Below are 19,933 nucleotides of genomic sequence, written 5' to 3'. Positions count from 1 at the left end.
ACCCACGCAAACACGGGGAGAACATACAAACTCCTTGCAGATGTAGTCCTTGGTGGGATTCGAACCCAGGACCCCAGCGCTGCAAGGCTGCAGCGCTAACCATATATATATATTATACATGTCATAGAGACACATTAATATATATATTAAAGGGGGTTAATTTGTTGTATTAAATTGCAGGGACTCCTGCTGATGTCCCCGTAATTTCATACAACGAATTAACCCCTTAAATTAACCCCTACAAGTCCAAAATTTTACCCACAAACCCTCATCTAATTAATAGTGCTAGACATAACAAAAAAAACATGAAATGAAATGGTTAACTATATGTAAACCATGTGTCATTTCATGTCGGGCAGGAGAATAATTATACAAAAGCTGGCAAATGTTTCTGCGGCTATTCTGCTATGATGAACTGTATGAATTCGAAATATATATATAAATGTGTCTCTATGACATGTATAAAATATATATATATAAATCAAGAAAAAAGGGTAGCACTACCAAAATAATACAGCAGGTGCAAAACCTATTCAGCAGTGACCAAACAGCCAAAATGCCAAAAGGAAAAAAAATAGGCAGCACTCAAATTAAATGTGAAAAAAGTGGATACTTTACTGATCCTCAGATGGCAACGTTTCAACGGTGACCCGTCTTTGTCAAGCCACTTTTTTCACATTTCATTTGAGTGCTGCCTATTTTTTTTCTATAATATATATATATATATATATATATATATAGATCTATTCATTCTTTATTTAACCGGTCTCTGTGATTTTACTGTATTGGAAGAATTGCCGGCTTTTTGTAAAGGACACCGGGTGCGATTTTATAGCAAGTCACACATCTGGTCCGTTTTTAGTCCCATTTTTTCTCGCCTTGTATTGTCGAATCCGATCCGAAAATCGGTGACAATCGCAGCATGCTGCAATTGTCTCGGTCCGAGGATCGGATCCAATCAAAATTTGCATGATAGGAGCTGCCCCATAGAATAACATTGGGACGAATGCAATGCGATTTTTTATCGCATTGCATTCGTCCGATTTAATCGCTAGTGTGACCCCGGCCTTATGGGTATATCCTCCTTGCCATCCATATTCGTCAGTATGGACATTTCTAGTCTTTTATAGTGATGAACACTCTGGGAGCACATGGATATCCTTTTTACTTATAGTCATTTCACCATAGTTGTGGACTTCGGTCCCTGAAAAAATGTTCTGTTACTCATAAATTCGTTTTCCTTAACCATGTTCTTACCCTCATTTATGGCACAGATGAAATCTGAAAACTGCATCTACACTTATGGATGGAATTTCTGCAGTCACTTTCCTTCACTATAGATCCTGCTTCTGACGTCAGATTATTATTTATTATTGTGAAAGTGTATTATATGTCTATAGCATTGTTCTGACATATTGTTTTGTTTTCTTGTTTACTTTTTTGTAACTTACAGTCTACTCTAAAGAAACAAAAAGACCTTTCTGATGAAGGTCCGCTGTTGGACCCAAAACGTTCATATGATATGAGTCTCTTTTTGTCTGGATGCACAATAAAGAAAAAATTGCTTCTCCGATTTTGAGTGCCAAGTAATTTTGTATATGATCCATCTATTATCAGTCTCTTCATCTATTACCAGGGAATTTATCATCAGAAAATGACCGATACAATAAATCACGTTTATGTGTGAAATACATTGTTTATTTATCTATTTGTTTATTTATTTACATATCACAATCTGCATAAAAAATGAAATCTTGCAATTTTCATACTTGGCAGACATATTTCGTGCTATTTATTACAGAAAAAATTTCAACAGGTAACACTATGTACAGCGGATAACACCTCTATATACAGTAGATAACACAGGATCCATCATTCACAATAGTTGATGTCACAGCTCACCTCCTCCTCCTCTACAATGACTGATAACACCTCTATATACAGTAGATAACACAGGATCCACCATTCACAAAAGGTGATGTCACAGCTCACCTCCTCCTCCTCTACAATGACTGATAACACCACTATATACAGTAGATAACACAGGATCCACCATTCACAATAGATGATGTCACAGCTCACCTCCTTCTCCTATAGAATGACTGATAACACCTCTATGTACAGTAGATAACACAGGATCCACCATTCACAGTAACTGATGTCACAGCTCACCTCCTCCTCCTGTACAATGACTCATAACACCTCTATATACAGTAGATGACACAGGATCCACCATTCACAATAGATGATGTCACAGCTCACCTCCTCCTCCTGTAAAATGAACATCTCTTTATACAGTAAATACAGGATCCACCATACACAATAGCTGATGTCACAGCTCACCTACTCATGTACAATGACTGATAACACCACTATATACAGTAGATCACACAGGATCCACCATTCACAATAAGTGATGTCACAGCTCATCTCCTCCTCCTCTACAATGACTGATAACACCATCATATACAGTAGATAACACAGGATCCACCATTCACAATAGATGATGTCACAGCTCACCTCTTCCTCCTATACAATGACTGATAACACCTCTATGTACAGTAGATAACACAGGATCCACCATTCACAATAATTGGTGTCACAGCTCACCTCCTCCTCCTCTACAATGACTGATAACACCACTATATACAGTAGATAACAGATGATCCACCATTCACAATAGATGATGTCACAGCTCTCCTCCTCCTCCTATACAATGACTGATAACACCTCTATGTACAGTAGATAACACAGGATCCATCATTCACAATAACTGATGTCACAGCTCACCTACTCCTCCTGTACAATGACTGATAACACCTCTAGATACAGTAGATGATACAGGATCCACCATTCACAATAGATGATGTCACAGCTCACCTCTTCCTCCTGTAAAATGACTAATATCTCTTTATACAGTAGATAATACAGGATCCACCATACACAATAGGTGATTTCACATTTCACCTCCTCCTCCTATACAATGACTGATATCACTTCTATATGCAGTAGATGACACAAGATCCACCATTCACAATACGTGATGTCACAGCTCACCTCCCACCTCCTGTACAATGACTCATAATACCTCTATATACACGAGATAACACATGATCCAACATTCACAATAGAAGATATCACAGATCTCCTCCTTCTCCTGAATAATGACTGGTTACACCTCTATACACAGTAGATAATACAGGATCCATCATTCACAATAAGTGATGTCACAACTCACCTCCTCCTCCTGTTCAATGACTGATAAAACCTCTATGTACAGTAGATAACACAGGATCCACCATTCACAATAAGTGATGTCACAGCTCACCTCCTCCTCCTGTAAAATGACTAATAACATCTCTTTATACAGTAGATAATACAGGATCCACCATACACAATAGGTGATTTCACAGTTCACCTCCTCCTATACAATGACTGATATCACTTCTATAAACAGTAGATGACACAAGATCCACCATTCACAATACGTGATGTCACAACTCACCTCCTCCTCCTGTACAATGACTGATAACACCTCTATGTACAGTAGATAACACAGGATCCAATATTCACAATAGGTGATGTCACAGCTCACCTCCTCCCCTTCCTGTGCAATGACTGATTACACCTCTATATACAGTAGATAAAATAAGATCCACCATTCACAATATGAATAAGATGATGTCACAGCTCACCTCCTCCTGTACAATGACGGATAACACCTATATATACAGTAGATAACACAGGATCCACCTTACAAAGTAGATGTCATTCCTCACTGCCTGTTCCACCTGTACAATGACTGATAACTCTATATACAGTAGATAACACAGGATCCACCACTCACAATAGGTATCACAGATCTCCCCCTCCTCCTGAATGATGACCGATTACACCTCTATATACAGTAGATAATACAGGATCCACCATTCACAATAAGTGATGTCACAGCTCACTTCCTCCTCCTTTACATTGACTGATAACACCTCAATATATACAGTAGATAACACAGGATCTGCACCTGTGCTGCTCCTTGCCTTTATTAGTGGAGGCCTGCTGCATCCTGCTATATGTGCATTTGTCATCAGACAGGGTTTTGGGAAGGCCATATCTTGTGGTATGAGCTTTTTTGAATTTTTTCTATGTTAGCTATAACACAGGATCCACCATTCACAATCGGTGATATCACAGCTAACCTCCTCTTCCTGTACAATGACTGATAACACCTCAATATATACAGTAGATAACACAGGATCCACAGTTCGCAATAGGTGATATCACAGCTCACCTCCTCCTCCACCTGTGCAAAGACTGATAACAACTCTATATACAGTAGATAACACAGGATCCACCATTCACAATAGGTGATGTCACAGCTCACCTCCTCCTCCTTTACAATGACTGATAACAACTCAATATATACAGTAGATTACACAGGATCCACCTTTCACAGTAGGTGATATTGTAAGGGCACTGGAAGTGAGGTTCCTTGGATGCAATGAAGAGCCGGAGGCAGAGAAGGCGTAACAGGATTTGCTCCAACAGGTTATTGTTGTACAAGGAATACTCCGTACAGGGAGATGAAATCATCAGTGGAATAACACGGGAACACTGAGCGCAACAACAGGATTTGAGCAAAAACACAATATTTGGGAAAAAGGTGTACGAAAAAGATAACTTATCGCTTGTTGGGAAGAGGCTGGAATATCTCCCGCCAACGTCGTAAATTGTGGACAAAGACTCTGGCTCTGTTATTGAGGAACGAAAGGCACTGTCTCCTGACCGTGCCGATGTATCCGGACTCGATTGAGTGCGCTGGAATGAAGAAACAGTCTCTTTTATTGATTCCTCTGGAATGGCGCAGAACAAGAACAGCATGCACGCTCGCAGGCCGCGGCAGCGTTCGACCCTCTGAAGTAGTCGCTAGGAACAGAGCGAGTAAGATTATCTTTTTCTGAAAGTGGGAAGGAGCCGGCCTGTAAAGGAAGGTCCGGGGACAGCTCAGTAAGGACACAGTCAGTTGGCAAGTCAAATGTTTGGGGGGATAGATGATGAGGAGTTAGCAGTAGAGTTGAGCGACTTTTGGTTTTTTAGGGTCGAGTTTCGTTTCGTGAAACCCCACTTTTCCAAAAGTCGGGTCGAGCAAGATCGGCCGACTATAGGGAAAAGTCGGGGTCGTCCCGAAACACGAAACCCAATGTAAGTCAATGGGGAATAAAAGTCGGCAGTGAGAGGAGGACAGGAAACACACCTACAGTGCCCATTTGAATGCCAAAAGCATCAATTCTTCTTACTTAAGCTTGTCAACCTTAATTAACTTCATAATACAAGTTACGCACTGAAAAATGGGGGTTATTTGGCTAAAGTTGTGGGGGGGTAGGGCTGGCTCCAGGTTTTCATGTGCCCTGGGCGAAAGAGCGCCCCTTTAACACATACCACAACTCATCATGCTCCGATACGGCAGAGAAATAGAGGTATAGTACAATGAAAAATACTTCACTTTTTACATCTCATGACGAGGCCCATCTATTTCTCCATACAGAATCATTGGTCCCATATAATGTTTGAAACAGTATATGACGAGCTCCACATAATGCTACAGTATATGAAGTTAGAAGCCCTATAGTCATCATATGGCTAATGAAGGGAGAAAAGTCCGACCTCCAATGCCAGAAAAGCATAAGCTCAAACAATTAAATAAATACCAGGAGAAAAAACAGAGCATGCAGTAAAAATTATATCAAATTTTATTAAAGTAAAGTACTACAAACAACGTGTATCTGACAGTGTACATTTTGTGGACAAAAGCAGACAGTATCTACCCACATGACCCCAAACCTCCATGATGATGGAAAATGGTCCCAAGCTATGTCCCCGGAAAATATTTCAACCCCGCAGTCAATACTGATATATGATGCCCAGGCACAATGGCCTAAATATGATTACAATAAGATAAACAAATAGAAGGCATCAATGTAGAAAAGTAAAACCAGGCTGTACCACCCCAGACGCGCGTTTCGCGGCATCTCAGGCCGCTTTCTCAAGAGGGAAATGGTCCATCAGGACCTTAAAATAGCCCCTGACCCTGGCCATGTGACCCGGATTAACCAATAGAAAAAGCGCTGTCAGCGCATGCGCCCCAGTCACCGCCAAAACACAAGGTACAAATAGGACCTTGCGAGAGCCCCTGACCTCAGTCATGTGATTTACAACTGGCCAATAGTGGAGGCACTACCGGCGCATGCGCCCCAGACCCCGGAAGTCCTGCGATGCACCACAGGCATCAAGTGTCACTGCACACAATCCGGGATATGACCCGGATGTGCGCACCACACATGAAGATGCCGGGCGCAGAGCAGGGCCACGGAGTACTGAAGGCGACGCGCATGGCCAATCACCAAATGGCCAGTGTCAAGGATAGATAGAATCAATGGGGCAAAGGACTAACACACAACAAATATATGTGCAAAGAGCCTTATAATTCAAAACACTAAATTTAAGTGGCAAGAAATGTACCAATATTCCCGGCCACATATATATAGTAATCAGAACATCACAATATATATATATATCACAATATAGCCAATAACAATTAAAGCGGTATAAGGTATGAGCTATACACAGTAATGGATGCATAGTACAATATATAAAAATGCAGGATATAAATAAGACAGAAATATACATTTATCACAATTATAGAGAGGCATCCAGTATTGTAAGAAGTAGCACTGTGGGCGCTTGCGGGTAACCAGTCCAATTGTGTAAGCAATCACGTCACAAATCCACGGACAGGGAGAGTGCTGTATGCTAAAGATAAATAAATATAGAAGAAATTTTTTATTAGTTAAAAACAAAAGATAAAAACAAAAAATAAAAACCAAAAAGAAACTGCCACGGAATCAAATGGGGGATACGGAATATGGAGGCAACAAAAAGGAAAGGAAAGGAAGGAATCTCACAAAATAATTGAGACAGGGCCAATGTCAAGAAAAAATTGTTATTTATTACACGCTACAGGGGCTATAAGAAAGGAGCGAAACTAAGATGTTCATTAAGTCCCCTTGGGGTCATGGTATCCAGTTCCACAATCCACCTTGTTTCCATTTGTGCAAGTATTTTCTTGTTGTCACCACCCCTGATACCCATATGCAATACGTCAATCCCCCTCACCTTCAACAAACTCCCATCACTATTATGATGTGATCGGAAGTGCCGGGGGATCGTCTTCAAGTCAGTAGGATCGGACACCAGCCTAGCTGCGCCAATGTCCCGCACATGCTCCCGAACACGTGTCCTCAGCTCTCTGGTGGTCAGACCAACGTAGATTTTTGGACACGGGCACGTGGCATAATATATCACATTTGATGTGCCACATGAAATGCGATATCTAATCTTGAACTGTCTGGTACCACTTGAGGAGGAGAACGTGGAGCAGCGCAGGACATTGGAGCAGCTAATGCAGTGTCCGCAAGAAAAAGAGCCAGTAATCGGGCCACTTGAACCAAAAAGGTTTTTAAAGGTGGGAACGTAATGGCTCCGCACCAAAATATCATTAAGATTCTTTGATCGACGAGGTGTCATGGAAGGAGAGCTCCCCAGAGTGGCACCCAGGAAGGGATCTGTCTGTAAAACAGACCAATGTTTACGTAAGATGTTTCTCATATTTTGCCACTCATGATTATATGTAGAGATGAACCTAACAGGTCCATCCCCAACATTTCCACCACCCCTCTTGGTCGAATGTAGAAGACTGCTGCGTGGAGTATGCCTTGCCCTATTATAGCCGGCTTTGATACATCTCCGGCTATAGCCCCTATTAAGGAAACGATTTGTCAGATCGTGAGCTTGTCTCTCGAAGCGGTCATCGGTGGAACAGATGCGTCGCATACATAGGAATTGTCCGACCGGGATGGCCCTCACCGTGGCATAATCATGAGCCGATGTAGCATGGAGTAGGGAAATCACCGAAGTGGGCTTCCTGAATACGTCCGTCTGGATGCGCCGGCCGACATCGACCTCCAGACGGACGTCCAGGAAGTCCACACATGCATAATCAAATGAATATGTCAAGCGAATGTTTTTAGTATTCCCATTTAATGTCCTCATAAAATCACTGAGCTGACCCGTCGTCCCGTCCCACAAAAACAAGATATCATCTATATAGCGGTACCAGCACAGCACATGGGACGCGTCGTGTGGGCCCCCGTCACCAAACACCTCCCTCTCCCAGGCGCCAAGGAAGAGATTGGCATACGAAGGTGCACAGGCTGCGCCCATGGCTGTGCCCCGCTTCTGCAAATAAAACTGGTCTTTGAAAACAAAAAAATTGTGGGTAAGGATGAAATCAGCCAGCTCAAGAATCAAGTCACGTAGAGGGCCATCCAGATCGGAGGTCCCCAGAAACCAGCGTACCGCATCTAATCCCACCGAATGATCAATGCATGTATAGAGACTCTCCACGTCAGCAGTCACAAGGAGGGTGGATGGTTCCACAAGGACGCCATCGACCCGTGCCAGGACGTCCGTAGTGTCTCGGATGTAGGAAGGCAGTAATTCAACAAGTGGTTTCAAATAAAAGTCAACAAATTGACATATGGGTTCACACATGCCACCGATACCCGACACTATAGGGCGCCCTGGGGGGTCGAGGGCGTCCTTGTGGACCTTAGGTAGAAGATAAAAAGTGGGGTTCCTTGGAGACCTGACAGTCAAACCATCAACAACTCCTTTAGTTATAATACTACTCCTAAATGCCCGATCGAGGATAGTCTGAAGTTCTTGTGAGAAGGTGGCCCTAGGGTCATACGAGAGTTTCAAATAAGTGTCCACATCTCTGAGCTGTCGGAAGGCTTCCCGTTCATATTTCTGTTTGGGACAGACCACTATGTTCCCCCCCTTGTCGGCCGGTTTGAAAACTACATCCCCCAGAGACTGAAGTTGTGAAATTGCCTGACGTTGTCTATAGGTGAGATTATCAAATTTCCGTCTCGATGATAGTTTCTTAAAATCATCACTAACCAACTTGGTAAAAATCTCAATGGAAGGACAGATAAACAAAGGGGGGAACCTAGTAGATCTAGGCCGAACCAGAGGGGGAAACTTACTAGTACGTGGGGTGCCCTGTTCCGAGAGCAATTCCTCCAGATCAGAGAGTGCCACTCTTTCCACATCACTCAGAACCTCGGGAGTATAACTTCGGGCATGAAGCTTTTTCAAAATGAGTTTCCTTGAGAAAAGTTGAAGATCTTTCAGAGCTGTAAAATAGTCAAATGAGCTGGTGGGTGAAAAGGTCAGGCCTTTACCAAGAACCTCCAACTGTATATCAGTAAGTATATCAGCAAGGTCCTATTTGTACCTTGTGTTTTGGCGATGACTGGGGCGCATGCGCTGACAGCGCTTTTTCTATTGGTTAATCCGGGTCACATGGCCAGGGTCAGGGGCTATTTTAAGGTCCTGATGGACCATTTTTACCATATCCCTCTTGAGAAAGCGGCCTGAGATGCCGCGAAACGTGCGTCGGGGGTGGTACAGCCTGGTTTCCCCTCACCTCCACTCCCGGTAAGTGCCCCTGGGATTTCATTTCCCCACCTTTATACCGCAGCTGTATACTGCGGTTTACTTTTCTACATTGATGCCTTCTATTTGTTTATCTTACTGTAATCATATTTAGGCCATTGTGCCTGGGCATCATATATCAGTATTGACTGCGGGGTTGAAATATTTTCCGGGGACATAGCTTGGGACCATTTTCCATCATCATGGAGGTTTGGGGTCATGTGGGTAGATACTGTCTGCTTTTGTCCACAAAATGTACACTGTCAGATACACGTTGTTTGTAGTACTTTACTTTAATAAAATTTGATATAATTTTTACTGCATGCTCTGTTTTTTCTCCTGGTATTTATTTAATGCTACAGTATATGTTGGTCCCCATAGATGAAGCTCCACTGTCTTATGGGCCCAAATAATGCTCCATACATAATGGGCCCCATTTCTAATGCTCTAGTGTATAATGGGCCCTGTAAATGCTGCTCCAGTGTCTGATGTCCACCTTTGGAATGTTCCAGTGTATGGTGGGCCCCATCTATCATTCTCCAGAGTATAGTGCTCCCCAAAAATTGCTCCCAACATTGAAAACAATGAAATAAGTCTCCTCGCTAGGGAATCCCTGTACTAGTCTGGACTCCTCGTCGTTCCCATCTTCCATCTCACTGCACAGTATTTCAACCTTGCAAGTGCTGTGATCCTGAGCAAGCAGGGGGGGCCCACTCGTTGGCGACAGCACTGGCACAGGGCCCCTGATAGTACGGTGGTGTGTCTGATGGCGGGTGGGCCGAACCTGCACTTTCATCTGCAGCTTCCTCTTTGTCACCGTGTAAGATGGAACAGTATATGGGAAGGGTAACCTGAGTTTCATCAGGGTCAGATTCAGGCCGTGTAGCGTGCGAGGGGAATGTAGTGGTCTGGGTCAATGTACCAGCAGATTCATCGAGCAGTGGCTGGGCATCAGTGCACTTGTGTCGCCCCCAGGAGTACGGTTGCCACAGTGGCATTACCTTCCTCCTAGGGAGTGTGATGTCATGCTTGGGAGCAATGAAGGATCTCTCTAGCAGGTTAACTGACTGGGCGGCGTTATTTCCACGAGTCATGACCCTCCAAACAGCGTTCATGAAGGCAAAGTGTTTGTTTTACGTGGGCAGTATGGTTGCAAAGCTGAACCTTAAAGGAATGTCCAGAAGGGCACCACCAGGAGTGGAGCCTACGGTTTAATTCGACTCCACCTGGGAAACCTCAACCATGCCAGCTACAGAAAAGATGCACACATTGCAAGCTTAATTCCGTTAACGAACGAGACTCCGTCATGCCCCGCGGTCCGAGTCCGGCTTACTAGAGGGACCCGTGAGGCTCTGGCACATGAGATTGGCCAATAACTGGTGTGTCATGCCCTTACATGTCCGTGGCTGCATGTGCGCTACACTGAAAAGGCCAGCGTTTGTCGCTTACAGGTACAGATAACCCGCTGAACAACGTTAGTGATGGGGATCTGTGATTACAATTATTACCCGCGAACGATGATTTCCCAGTAAGTGCAGGTCAATCGCAGTTCCGGAATTAGGCCTAACCGTCATTCCTGAAAAAATGAAAAACTTACGTGTGCAAACCACAGGTGCTGTAGCTTGCTTAACAGCTCGCAAGCCGTTCTCAGGCCCAGTATGGCTTGCACGTGATTGCACAAAGGTGAGAAAGGGTACCGTATCCCCGGATAACATGTATGGATAGCATAGTGTACACTTTCAAAATATATGTCTATACATCAGGAGGCAGGCTCAGACGGTGTTAGGCTCAGTATGGCTTGCACGTGATTGCACAAAGGTGAGAAAGGGTACCGTATCCCCGGATAACATGTATGGATAGCATAGTGTACACTTTCAAAATATATGTCTATACATCAGGAGGCAGGCTCAGACGGTGTCAGGCCCAGTATGGATTGCACGTGATTGCACAAAGGTGAGAAAGGGTACCGTATCCCCGGATAACATGTATGGATAGCATAGTGTACACATTCAAAATATATGTCTATACATCAGGAGGCAGGCTCAAACGGTGTCAGGCACAGTATGGATTTGACGGCCCAGACTACACAGCGGAGGAGCAGGGAGAGGTAAAGATTGCAAATGCTGGGGCCCTGCCCAAGCAAGGGGGGCCCACTCGTGGGCGTCGGTACTGGCACTGGGCCCCTCATAGTACGGCGGTGTGTCTGACGGCGGGTGTGCACCACCACCATCAAAGACACTTGATTGCACTATGAGGGACCCTGTGCCAGTGCCCGCGCCCAAGAGTCGGCCTACCCACCTGTCCAGGGCAACGGCACTCGCACGGTGTCGTGCGCTAGGTGGTGACCCCGGCCATGGGGGGGGAGGCAGCACAGTTAGGGAGTTTTAGAAAGTGGCATATGTTGATGTTGGACATTCAGCTGATGCAAAAGGCGAAATAGTAAAAACCGGAGAAAATGGAGTCTAGGCTGGTTATAGCAAAAAATATCAAAATTTTTTTATTAGTCATAAAAAATGACGACAAGACATATCAGTGTGTACAAAAAAGACACAAAACATAATATAAAGGCGAGCAGACAATATGAGGGAAGGTACTGGTATGATTAAAAGTGACCTCAGAGCCGTGGCAAGAATCTCCTGGAGTCACGCCTGGTACATGTGAGATAACACAAATGTATGGATACTATCACTGATCATAGTACTCTTAATGGAAAAAATGGTCCCAATTGTAGTCAACATTATGCTATACCCCAAGCGTCGGGGCTCCAACCAATCATCATCAGTGTCACAGGTAAACAAATCCAATGGTACTCAAATAACATGGAGGAGCGCCGAACACTATGGCATACAGCGGGACTAAAGATCCATTATTTGAAAAAGTATGTGGAGCGGAGCAGCTATGATGAATAGTTCAGCCAAAATGCATTAAAAGTGTGTAATTACCCGTCATGTTTCCAGGCGTGAAGGCAGGATGATGAACCCCAGCGTACGTTTCGATGTATAAATCTTCCCCCTGAGGAAGATTTATACATCGAAACGTACGTTGGGGTTCATCATCCTGCCTTCACGCCTGGAAACATGACGGGTAATTACACACTTTTAATGCATTTTGGCTGAACTATTCATCATAGCTGCTCCGCTCCACATACTTTTTCAAATAATGGATCTTTAGTCCCGCTGTATGCCATAGTGTTCGGCGCTCCTCCGTATTATTTGAGTACCATTGGATTTGTTTACCTGTGACACTGATGATGATTGGTTGGAGCCCCGACGCTTGGGGTATAGCATAATGTTGACTACAATTGGGACCATTTTTTCCATTAAGAGTACTATGATCAGTGATAGTATCCATACATTTGTGTTATCTCACATGTACCAGGCGTGACTCCAGGAGATTCTTGCCACGGCTCTGAGGTCACTTTTAATCATACCAGTACCTTCCCTCATATTGTCTGCTCGCCTTTATATTATGTTTTGTGTCTTTTTTGTACACACTGATATGTCTTGTCGTCATTTTTTATGACTAATAAAAAAATTTTGATATTTTTTGCTATAACCAGCCTAGACTCCATTTTCTCCGGTTTTTACTAGATTCACCCATGAGTCGTTGTTGCTTTGCATTTTTCTTCTTTAGTGATGTGGCAATTATGCCATCTAAAATTAACTAATATTATGGTTTGGAGATTTGTCTTATTAAAAGGCGAAATAGGTCAAGTCCCAGGAAGAGGAGGACCAAAGCAAGCCATTTTTCTGTCACCCTATGTGTCATCAGGGGAAGGTGGGACAAAATCCTTGGAAACCCATGCATGGTTCATTTTAATGAAGGTTAGATCATCCACATTTTGGGTTGACAGACGGGTCCTTTTTTCTGTCAGGATTGATCCAGCTGCACTGAAGACTCTTTCCGATAGCACACTTGCAGCTGGGCAAGCGAGCTCCTGTAAGGCATATTGGGCCAATTCAGGCCAGGTGTCCAGTTTAGCGGCCCAATAGTCAAAGGGGAATGACCTGTGTGGGAGAACATCGATATGGGAGGAAAAGTAGTTTGTAACCATGGTTCACAACTGCTGTCTCCTGTCACTTTCCATCGATGCAGTATTACCAGTTGTGTGAGCGGTATTTGAAAAATCAGTCCACAACATTGTCATGAAACCCCTGTCTCCAACGCCACTTCTGCTGTGTGCACCACGAACACCTCTGCCAAGCTGCCCCCGGCCCGTACGGCTCGTGTGAGAACCATCACCGCTGCTGTGTGCTGGGAATGCCTCAAGCAACCGATTTACCAGAGTTGCTTGTTTATTAGCCAATATTAGGTCAAGGTTCTCCTGTGGCATGATGTTTTCTAATTTGCCTTTATAGCGTGGATCCAGGATGCTGGCCAACCAGTAGTCGTCATCGTTCATCATTTTGGCAATGCGGGGGTCCCTTTTTAGGATCCGCAAGGCATAATCTGACATGTGGGCCAATGTTCCCGGTGTCAATGATGCACTGCGAGTGCTGGGTGGAGGAGCACTTTCTGGCAAATCCACATCCCTCCAGTCACGCACAAACCCTGTACCAGACCTTGCCACGCCAACATTTTCACTTGCCCCATGAGATGCATCCTCCTCCCCTAAGTAATCATCCCCATCATCCTCCTCCTCCTCCTCCTCTTCTTCCTCCACCTCGTCCAGGAGAGGTCCCTGAGCAGACAATGGCTGAATGTCATCAAGGATTCCCTCCTCCTCTTCCTCCTCATCAACATTGGCTGCAGACGCCTGCTCCTTAAGGTGCGTCAAAGTTTGCATGAGCAGACGCATAAGTGGGATGCTCATGCTTAGGATGGCGTCGTCTGCGCTTACCAGCCGTGTGCATTCCTCAAAACACTGAAGGACTTTACAGAGGTCTTTCAGCTTCGACCACTGCACACCTGTCAACTCCATGTCTGCTCTCAAAGTGCCTGGCCGTGTATCCTCCCACAAATGCATTATGGCCTTGTAGTGAAACCTCCACCAGGGGGAGCTGGTGAGGGAAGTGAGGTTACACACTAAGAGCAGCTACCCTGAGCAACAGCACAGGTGCCACAGGTAACGAGAGGGAATAGTCAGACGAACCGAGTCAGAAACTAGCAGGAGCAGACGTACCAGAAGGAGCAGCAATACACGTAGTCAAAATACCAAAGCCGAGAGTCAGAAAGCCAGAACATGAGCACGGGGTCCAAAACGTGAGACGAAATACGTGGTCAGGGTACAAGCCAGGGAGTCAGATGCCAGAGAGGGAACGTAACAGCAGAGACGAATACCAAGAGACGGGGTCAGAAATCAGTCCGGGTCATACACGTGAATATCAGTCAAAGGCAGGAGGATCACCAGGGTACAAGGGTCAGCGGCTCTAAACTGCAAGCTTGAGCTATCACTAACACTGTGTCATGTCGGACGCTGTTCACACCACAGCATCCGGCAGGCAGAGGTAGTTCCACCTCCAGCCACTATAGCCTCAGTGGCGCCGGCCTGATCTTCAGGCTCTCGGGGGTTAATCCTGCTGGAGACCAGGTTGGATGGTTAGTCACGCCCACGGTCTTTAAATAGTCATGCTGGCCTATGGGCGTCGCCGATTATAGCTTGTGTTTCATACCAAGTGGTTCCGGTCTGGAGTGGAGGTGTTCAAGAGAGAGAGATTCATATCTGGTGTCGTATGATCCGTCGTTATCCTTTCTCCTTCCCATATTTGTGTTTAGTTGTGCCCTGTTCACATTACTGTTTATTCCTGTGTGTGTGCGGCGCAGTGCAGTTTAAGTTCTCCCTGTCTGTCATTATTTGTGTGGGAGCTTTGGTGGTGACTTCTCACTGGGTGGAGGGTGGAGGGTTAAGTGCAGGGCTGAGCAGGAGATAAGGAAAGGTCGGAGGCTCAGGCATTTGCACCTTCAGCAAAAACCCTGGGTTGAGGGTCAGACAGGGTTTCCCCTAGTAAAGGGACACCACAGGGGCCCCGGGTATTTCAGCCTTAGTTGAACTAAGCCCCCGTGACATTATAATCGGCCCACATTTTTTCAGGAGTCCATGGATCCATTAGATTCCATAACCCGCCAGTTGGCGGCGCTGTCCATACAGGTCTCCGAGTTGAATGGGGCAGTTCAGCAGCAGGGCCTGGTAGTAGCAAAGGTGCAAACGGCATCTGCAGGTATCGGTGCAGAGCCGAAGTTTCCGCTGCCAGAACGATTTTCAGGCGATCGCAGCAAATTTGTCGTATTTCGGGAGGCCTGCAAATTATACTTCCGCATGCGGCCAATATCCTCAGGTAATGAGGCCCAGCGAGTAGGGCTGGTGTTGTCATTACTGAGTGGTGACCCCCAAGCATGGGCATTTTCCTTACCACCTGACTCTGCTACATTTCATTCGGTCGATAATGTTTTTTCTGCCCTCGGGCTCATTTACGATGACCCTGACCGACTGGCTCTAGCGGAATCTAAAATCCGCGCCCTCCGCCAGGGGGAGCGCTTGGCAGAAGACTATTGTTCGGAATTTCGCCGCTGGGCTGTAGACACACAGTGGAATGACCCAGCACTGCGGAGCCAGTTTATTCATGGGGTATCAGGGAGGGTGAAACAAGCCCTCCTGATGTATGAGACTCCGGCATCATTGGAGTCTGCCATGAGTTTGGTGATACGTATTGATCGCCGTTTTCGTCAGGGGGCACAGGAGACGCTACCTCTGGGGGAAAACAGAGGTGCAGGTGTGGTTGAAGTAGATGAGTCCCCTGAACCTATGCAGATTGCTGGCGTGGCACAGGTTCAGCCTCGCGCTCCGGGAGTCCGGAAGTCCGGAGCATGTTTCTACTGTGGTAAAGGAGGTCATTATGTTAACGTTTGCCCGGTACTACCTAAGAGGGTCAAACCGGCGGAAAACTGTTAAGCTCAGAGGGTATGGAGGAGACCCAACTGAGCGTATGCATATCCTCCATGATGGTATCTCAATGTATGCTCCCTGCCAAGGTTATTGTCGCCGGCAGAGAGCTACCTATATCAGTGTTTGTGGATAGCGGTTCCGCCACTAATCTCATAGACGAGGAGTTTGCACACACCGCCGGGTTTAAGATTGAAAAACTTCCTCACCCCATACAGGTGGTGACCATTAATGCTGTTCCCCTCCCTCAAGGGGAGATTACTGAGTTTGTGGCAGAGGTGAAACTCCACATTGGGGTCCTACATTCTGAGTCGGTTACATGTAGGGTCCTCCGTAATCTCCCAGCTCAAATGGTCCTGGGTTTTCCATGGCTGTCCAGGCACAACCCGGTAATTGATTGGAAAACTCAGGACATAGTACAATGGAGTGGTTTCTGCCAAGACAATTGCTTGGCCACATGTGTGTCCGCCGTGACGCCCAGCCTGCCGGAGGCTTTGCAGGATTTCGCGGATGTTTTCTCTGAGAAGGGTTGCTCAGAACTGCCTCCACATAGAGCCTATGACTGTGCTATTAGGTTAAAACCCGGGGCCAAATTACCTAAGGCCAGGATGTTTAATATTTCTGGTCCTGAGAGACAAGCTCTGAAAGACTACATCGCGGAGAGTCTGAGCAAAGGTCACATCCGGCCTTCGTCCTCGCCTGTAGCCGCGGGGTTTTTCTTCATTAAGAAGAAAGATGGGGGGTTACGCCCGTGTCTGGATTTCCGAGAGTTAAACCAGATTACTATCCGTGATCCCTACCCAATGCCGTTGATCCCGGATTTGTTCAACCAGGTAGCGGGGGCAAAATGGTTTTCCAAGCTGGACCTCAGGGGGGCGTATAACCTCATAAGGGTCCGTCAGGGGGATGAGTGGAAGACGGCGTTTAACACTCCTGAGGGTCATTTTGAGAGTCTGGTTATGCCGTTTGGGTTGACCACCGCGCCTGCCGTTTTCCAACATTTTATTAATGATGTCTTTGCTCATGTCCTGGGGAGATTTGTGATTGTATACCTGGATGATATCCTCATTTATTCTAGCGATCGGGACACTCATTTGCAGCATGTTAGGCAGGTGTTACAGTTGCTCCGGGAGAACCAGCTCTATGCTAAGCTGGAAAAATGTTTATTTTTTGTCCAGGAGTTGCCCTTTTTGGGATATATTGTGTCCGCAGCTGGTTTTAAAATGGACACCGCTAAGGTGCAAGCGGTGTTGCAATGGGAGAGGCCGGAGAGTCTGAAAGCACTCCAGCGGTTCCTTGGGTTTGCGAATTATTATAGGAAATTTATAAAACACTTTTCGACTGTCGCCAAACCGCTCACGGACATGACAAAAAAGGGTGCCGATCTGGCGAACTGGCCTGAGGTGGCTATACGTGCATTTGAGCGTCTGAAGAATAGTTTTGCTTCAGCCCCCATTCTGGTGCAACCAGACGTGTCTAAACCTTTTGTGGTAGAGGTTGATGCGTCGGAGGTGGGAGTGGGGGCAGTACTGTCTCAAGGCTCGTCCTTGAGCGAGATGCATCCTTGCGCCTACTTCTCCAAGAAGTTGTCGCCGGCCGAACGGAATTATGATATCGGCAACAGGGAGTTGTTGGCCATCAAGCTGGCTTTTGAGGAATGGCGACACTTCTTGGAGGGGGCGGCTCACCAGGTCACAGTTATCACCGACCATAAGAATCTGCTCTACCTGGAGTCGGCCAAGCGTCTGTCTCCTAGGCAGGCTCGCTGGGCATTGTTTTTTACTCGTTTCAATTTTCTTGTGACGTACCGTCCCGGGGCTAAAAACACCAAGGCGGATGCTTTGTCTAGGTGTTTTCCGGGGGGAGAACCTCGGGAAGAGCCGGTACCCATCCTCCAGAAAGGGGTAGTGGTCTCGGCTCTCACGACTGAGGTAGAGGCGGAGATTGCCGAGGCCCAAGAGGAGGTACCACCAGGACTTCCCGCCAACAAATCATTTGTACCCCTGCATCTTCGGCCTAAGGTGTTGAAGGAACACCACGATTCGGTACTGGCTGGTCACCCAGGGGTGAAGGGCACCTTAGAGCTGGTATCGCGTCGTTTCTGGTGGCCCAAAATCCGGCAGGACGTGGTCTCGTACGTGGCAGCTTGCATCACGTGCGCTAGGGCTAAGTCACCCCGAACCCGTCCTGCTGGCACGCTACAGCCTCTGGGGGTACCCAATAGGCCATGGACAGAAATCTCCATGGATTTTATCACTGACTTGCCAGCCTCAGCAGGGAACACGGTCATCCTGGTGGTGGTTGACCGTTTTTCAAAGATGGCGCATTTTGTGGCGTTGTCCTCTTTGCCCAATGCTAAGACGTTGGCTCAGGTATTTGTGAAGGAGGTGGTCAGACTCCACGGAGTACCGTCTGACATAGTATCTGATAGGGGTACGCAATTTGTGGCGAGGTTTTGGAAAGCTTTTTGCTCAAGGTTGGGGATCAAGTTGTCACATTCATCGGCGTTTCATCCACAGTCTAATGGACAAACTGAGCGCATGAACCAAAATCTAGAACAGTATTTACGATGCTTTGTGTCCGACAACCAGGAGGAGTGGTCTACTTTCCTTCCTCTGGCCGAATTCGCATTAAATAATCACCGCCAAGAGTCATCAGGAGAGTCTCCATTCTTTTGTGTGTACGGTCAACATCCTCAGTTTTGTACCTTACGTCAGGGTGACTCCGGGGGTGTCCCGGAGGAGGATCAGCTAGGAGCCCAATTGTCATCAGTCTGGAGGCGGGTGAAACAGCGTTTGTTGAGCATGAGTGCCAGGTACAAACGGGTGGCTGACAGTAGACGCGTGCCAGGTCCGGACCTGTGTGTGGGTGAATGGGTGTGGTTAGCTACGAAGAACATAAAACTCAAAATCCCTTCTTTAAAACTGGGTCCAAGGTTTATTGGGCCTTTTAGGATTTCTGCCATCATTAACCCAGTAGCTTATCGCTTGGAACTTCCCGCGGTGTACAAGATACACAACGTGTTTCACAGGGCTTTATTGAAAAAGGTGGTAGGCTTGGTGGACACGACGCCGATGCCACCTCCAGTCATGGTGGATGGCGAGTTAGAGTTCGAGGTCGCCAAGGTAGTGGACTCTCGAGTAGTACGCCGTACTCTTCAGTATTTGGTGCACTGGCGGGGGTATGGTCCAGAGGAGAGGTCTTGGGTTCCAGCCTCAGACATACATGCGGATCGGCTGGTCAGTTCTTTTCACCGTCGTCATCCGGACAAGCCGGGTCCTATGAGTCTTGAGGGCCCTGGGGTCCCTCGTAGAAGACGGGGTACTGTCATGTCGGACGCTGTTCACACCACAGCATCCGGCAGGCAGAGGTAGTTCCACCTCCAGCCACTATAGCCTCAGTGGCGCCGGCCTGATCTTCAGGCTCTCGGGGGTTAATCCTGCTGGAGACCAGGTTGGATGGTTAGTCACGCCCACGGTCTTTAAATAGTCATGCTGG

The 19,933-nt window shown here is 46.4% G+C and overlaps 1 protein-coding gene across 3 annotated transcripts in view; it reads right to left on the bottom strand.

The window, feature by feature from the left end:
* The window catches only part of LOC141051774 (cytochrome P450 2G1-like), a 61,664-nt gene that overhangs the window by 27,419 nt on the left and 14,312 nt on the right, over window positions 1-19,933 (bottom strand). For 2 of the 3 annotated variants that reach the window (XM_073548799.1, XM_073548797.1), the window contains exon 3: window positions 9,105-9,254. The exons of the other annotated variant lie outside the window; for it this stretch is intronic. In XM_073548799.1, the coding sequence (XP_073404900.1) occupies window positions 9,105-9,254 (150 nt within the window). The remainder of the gene's footprint in view (window positions 1-9,104; window positions 9,255-19,933) is intronic. 3 annotated transcript variants of the gene reach the window in all.

Source organism: Dendrobates tinctorius, unplaced genomic scaffold (genome assembly GCF_039654945.1).
Source record: "Dendrobates tinctorius isolate UK_male_01 unplaced genomic scaffold, ASM3965494v1 ptg000158l, whole genome shotgun sequence".
Lineage (NCBI taxonomy): Eukaryota > Metazoa > Chordata > Amphibia > Anura > Dendrobatidae > Dendrobates > Dendrobates tinctorius.
Note: the sequence above shows the minus strand (reverse complement) of the source record. Positions and strands in the feature narration are given on the sequence as shown.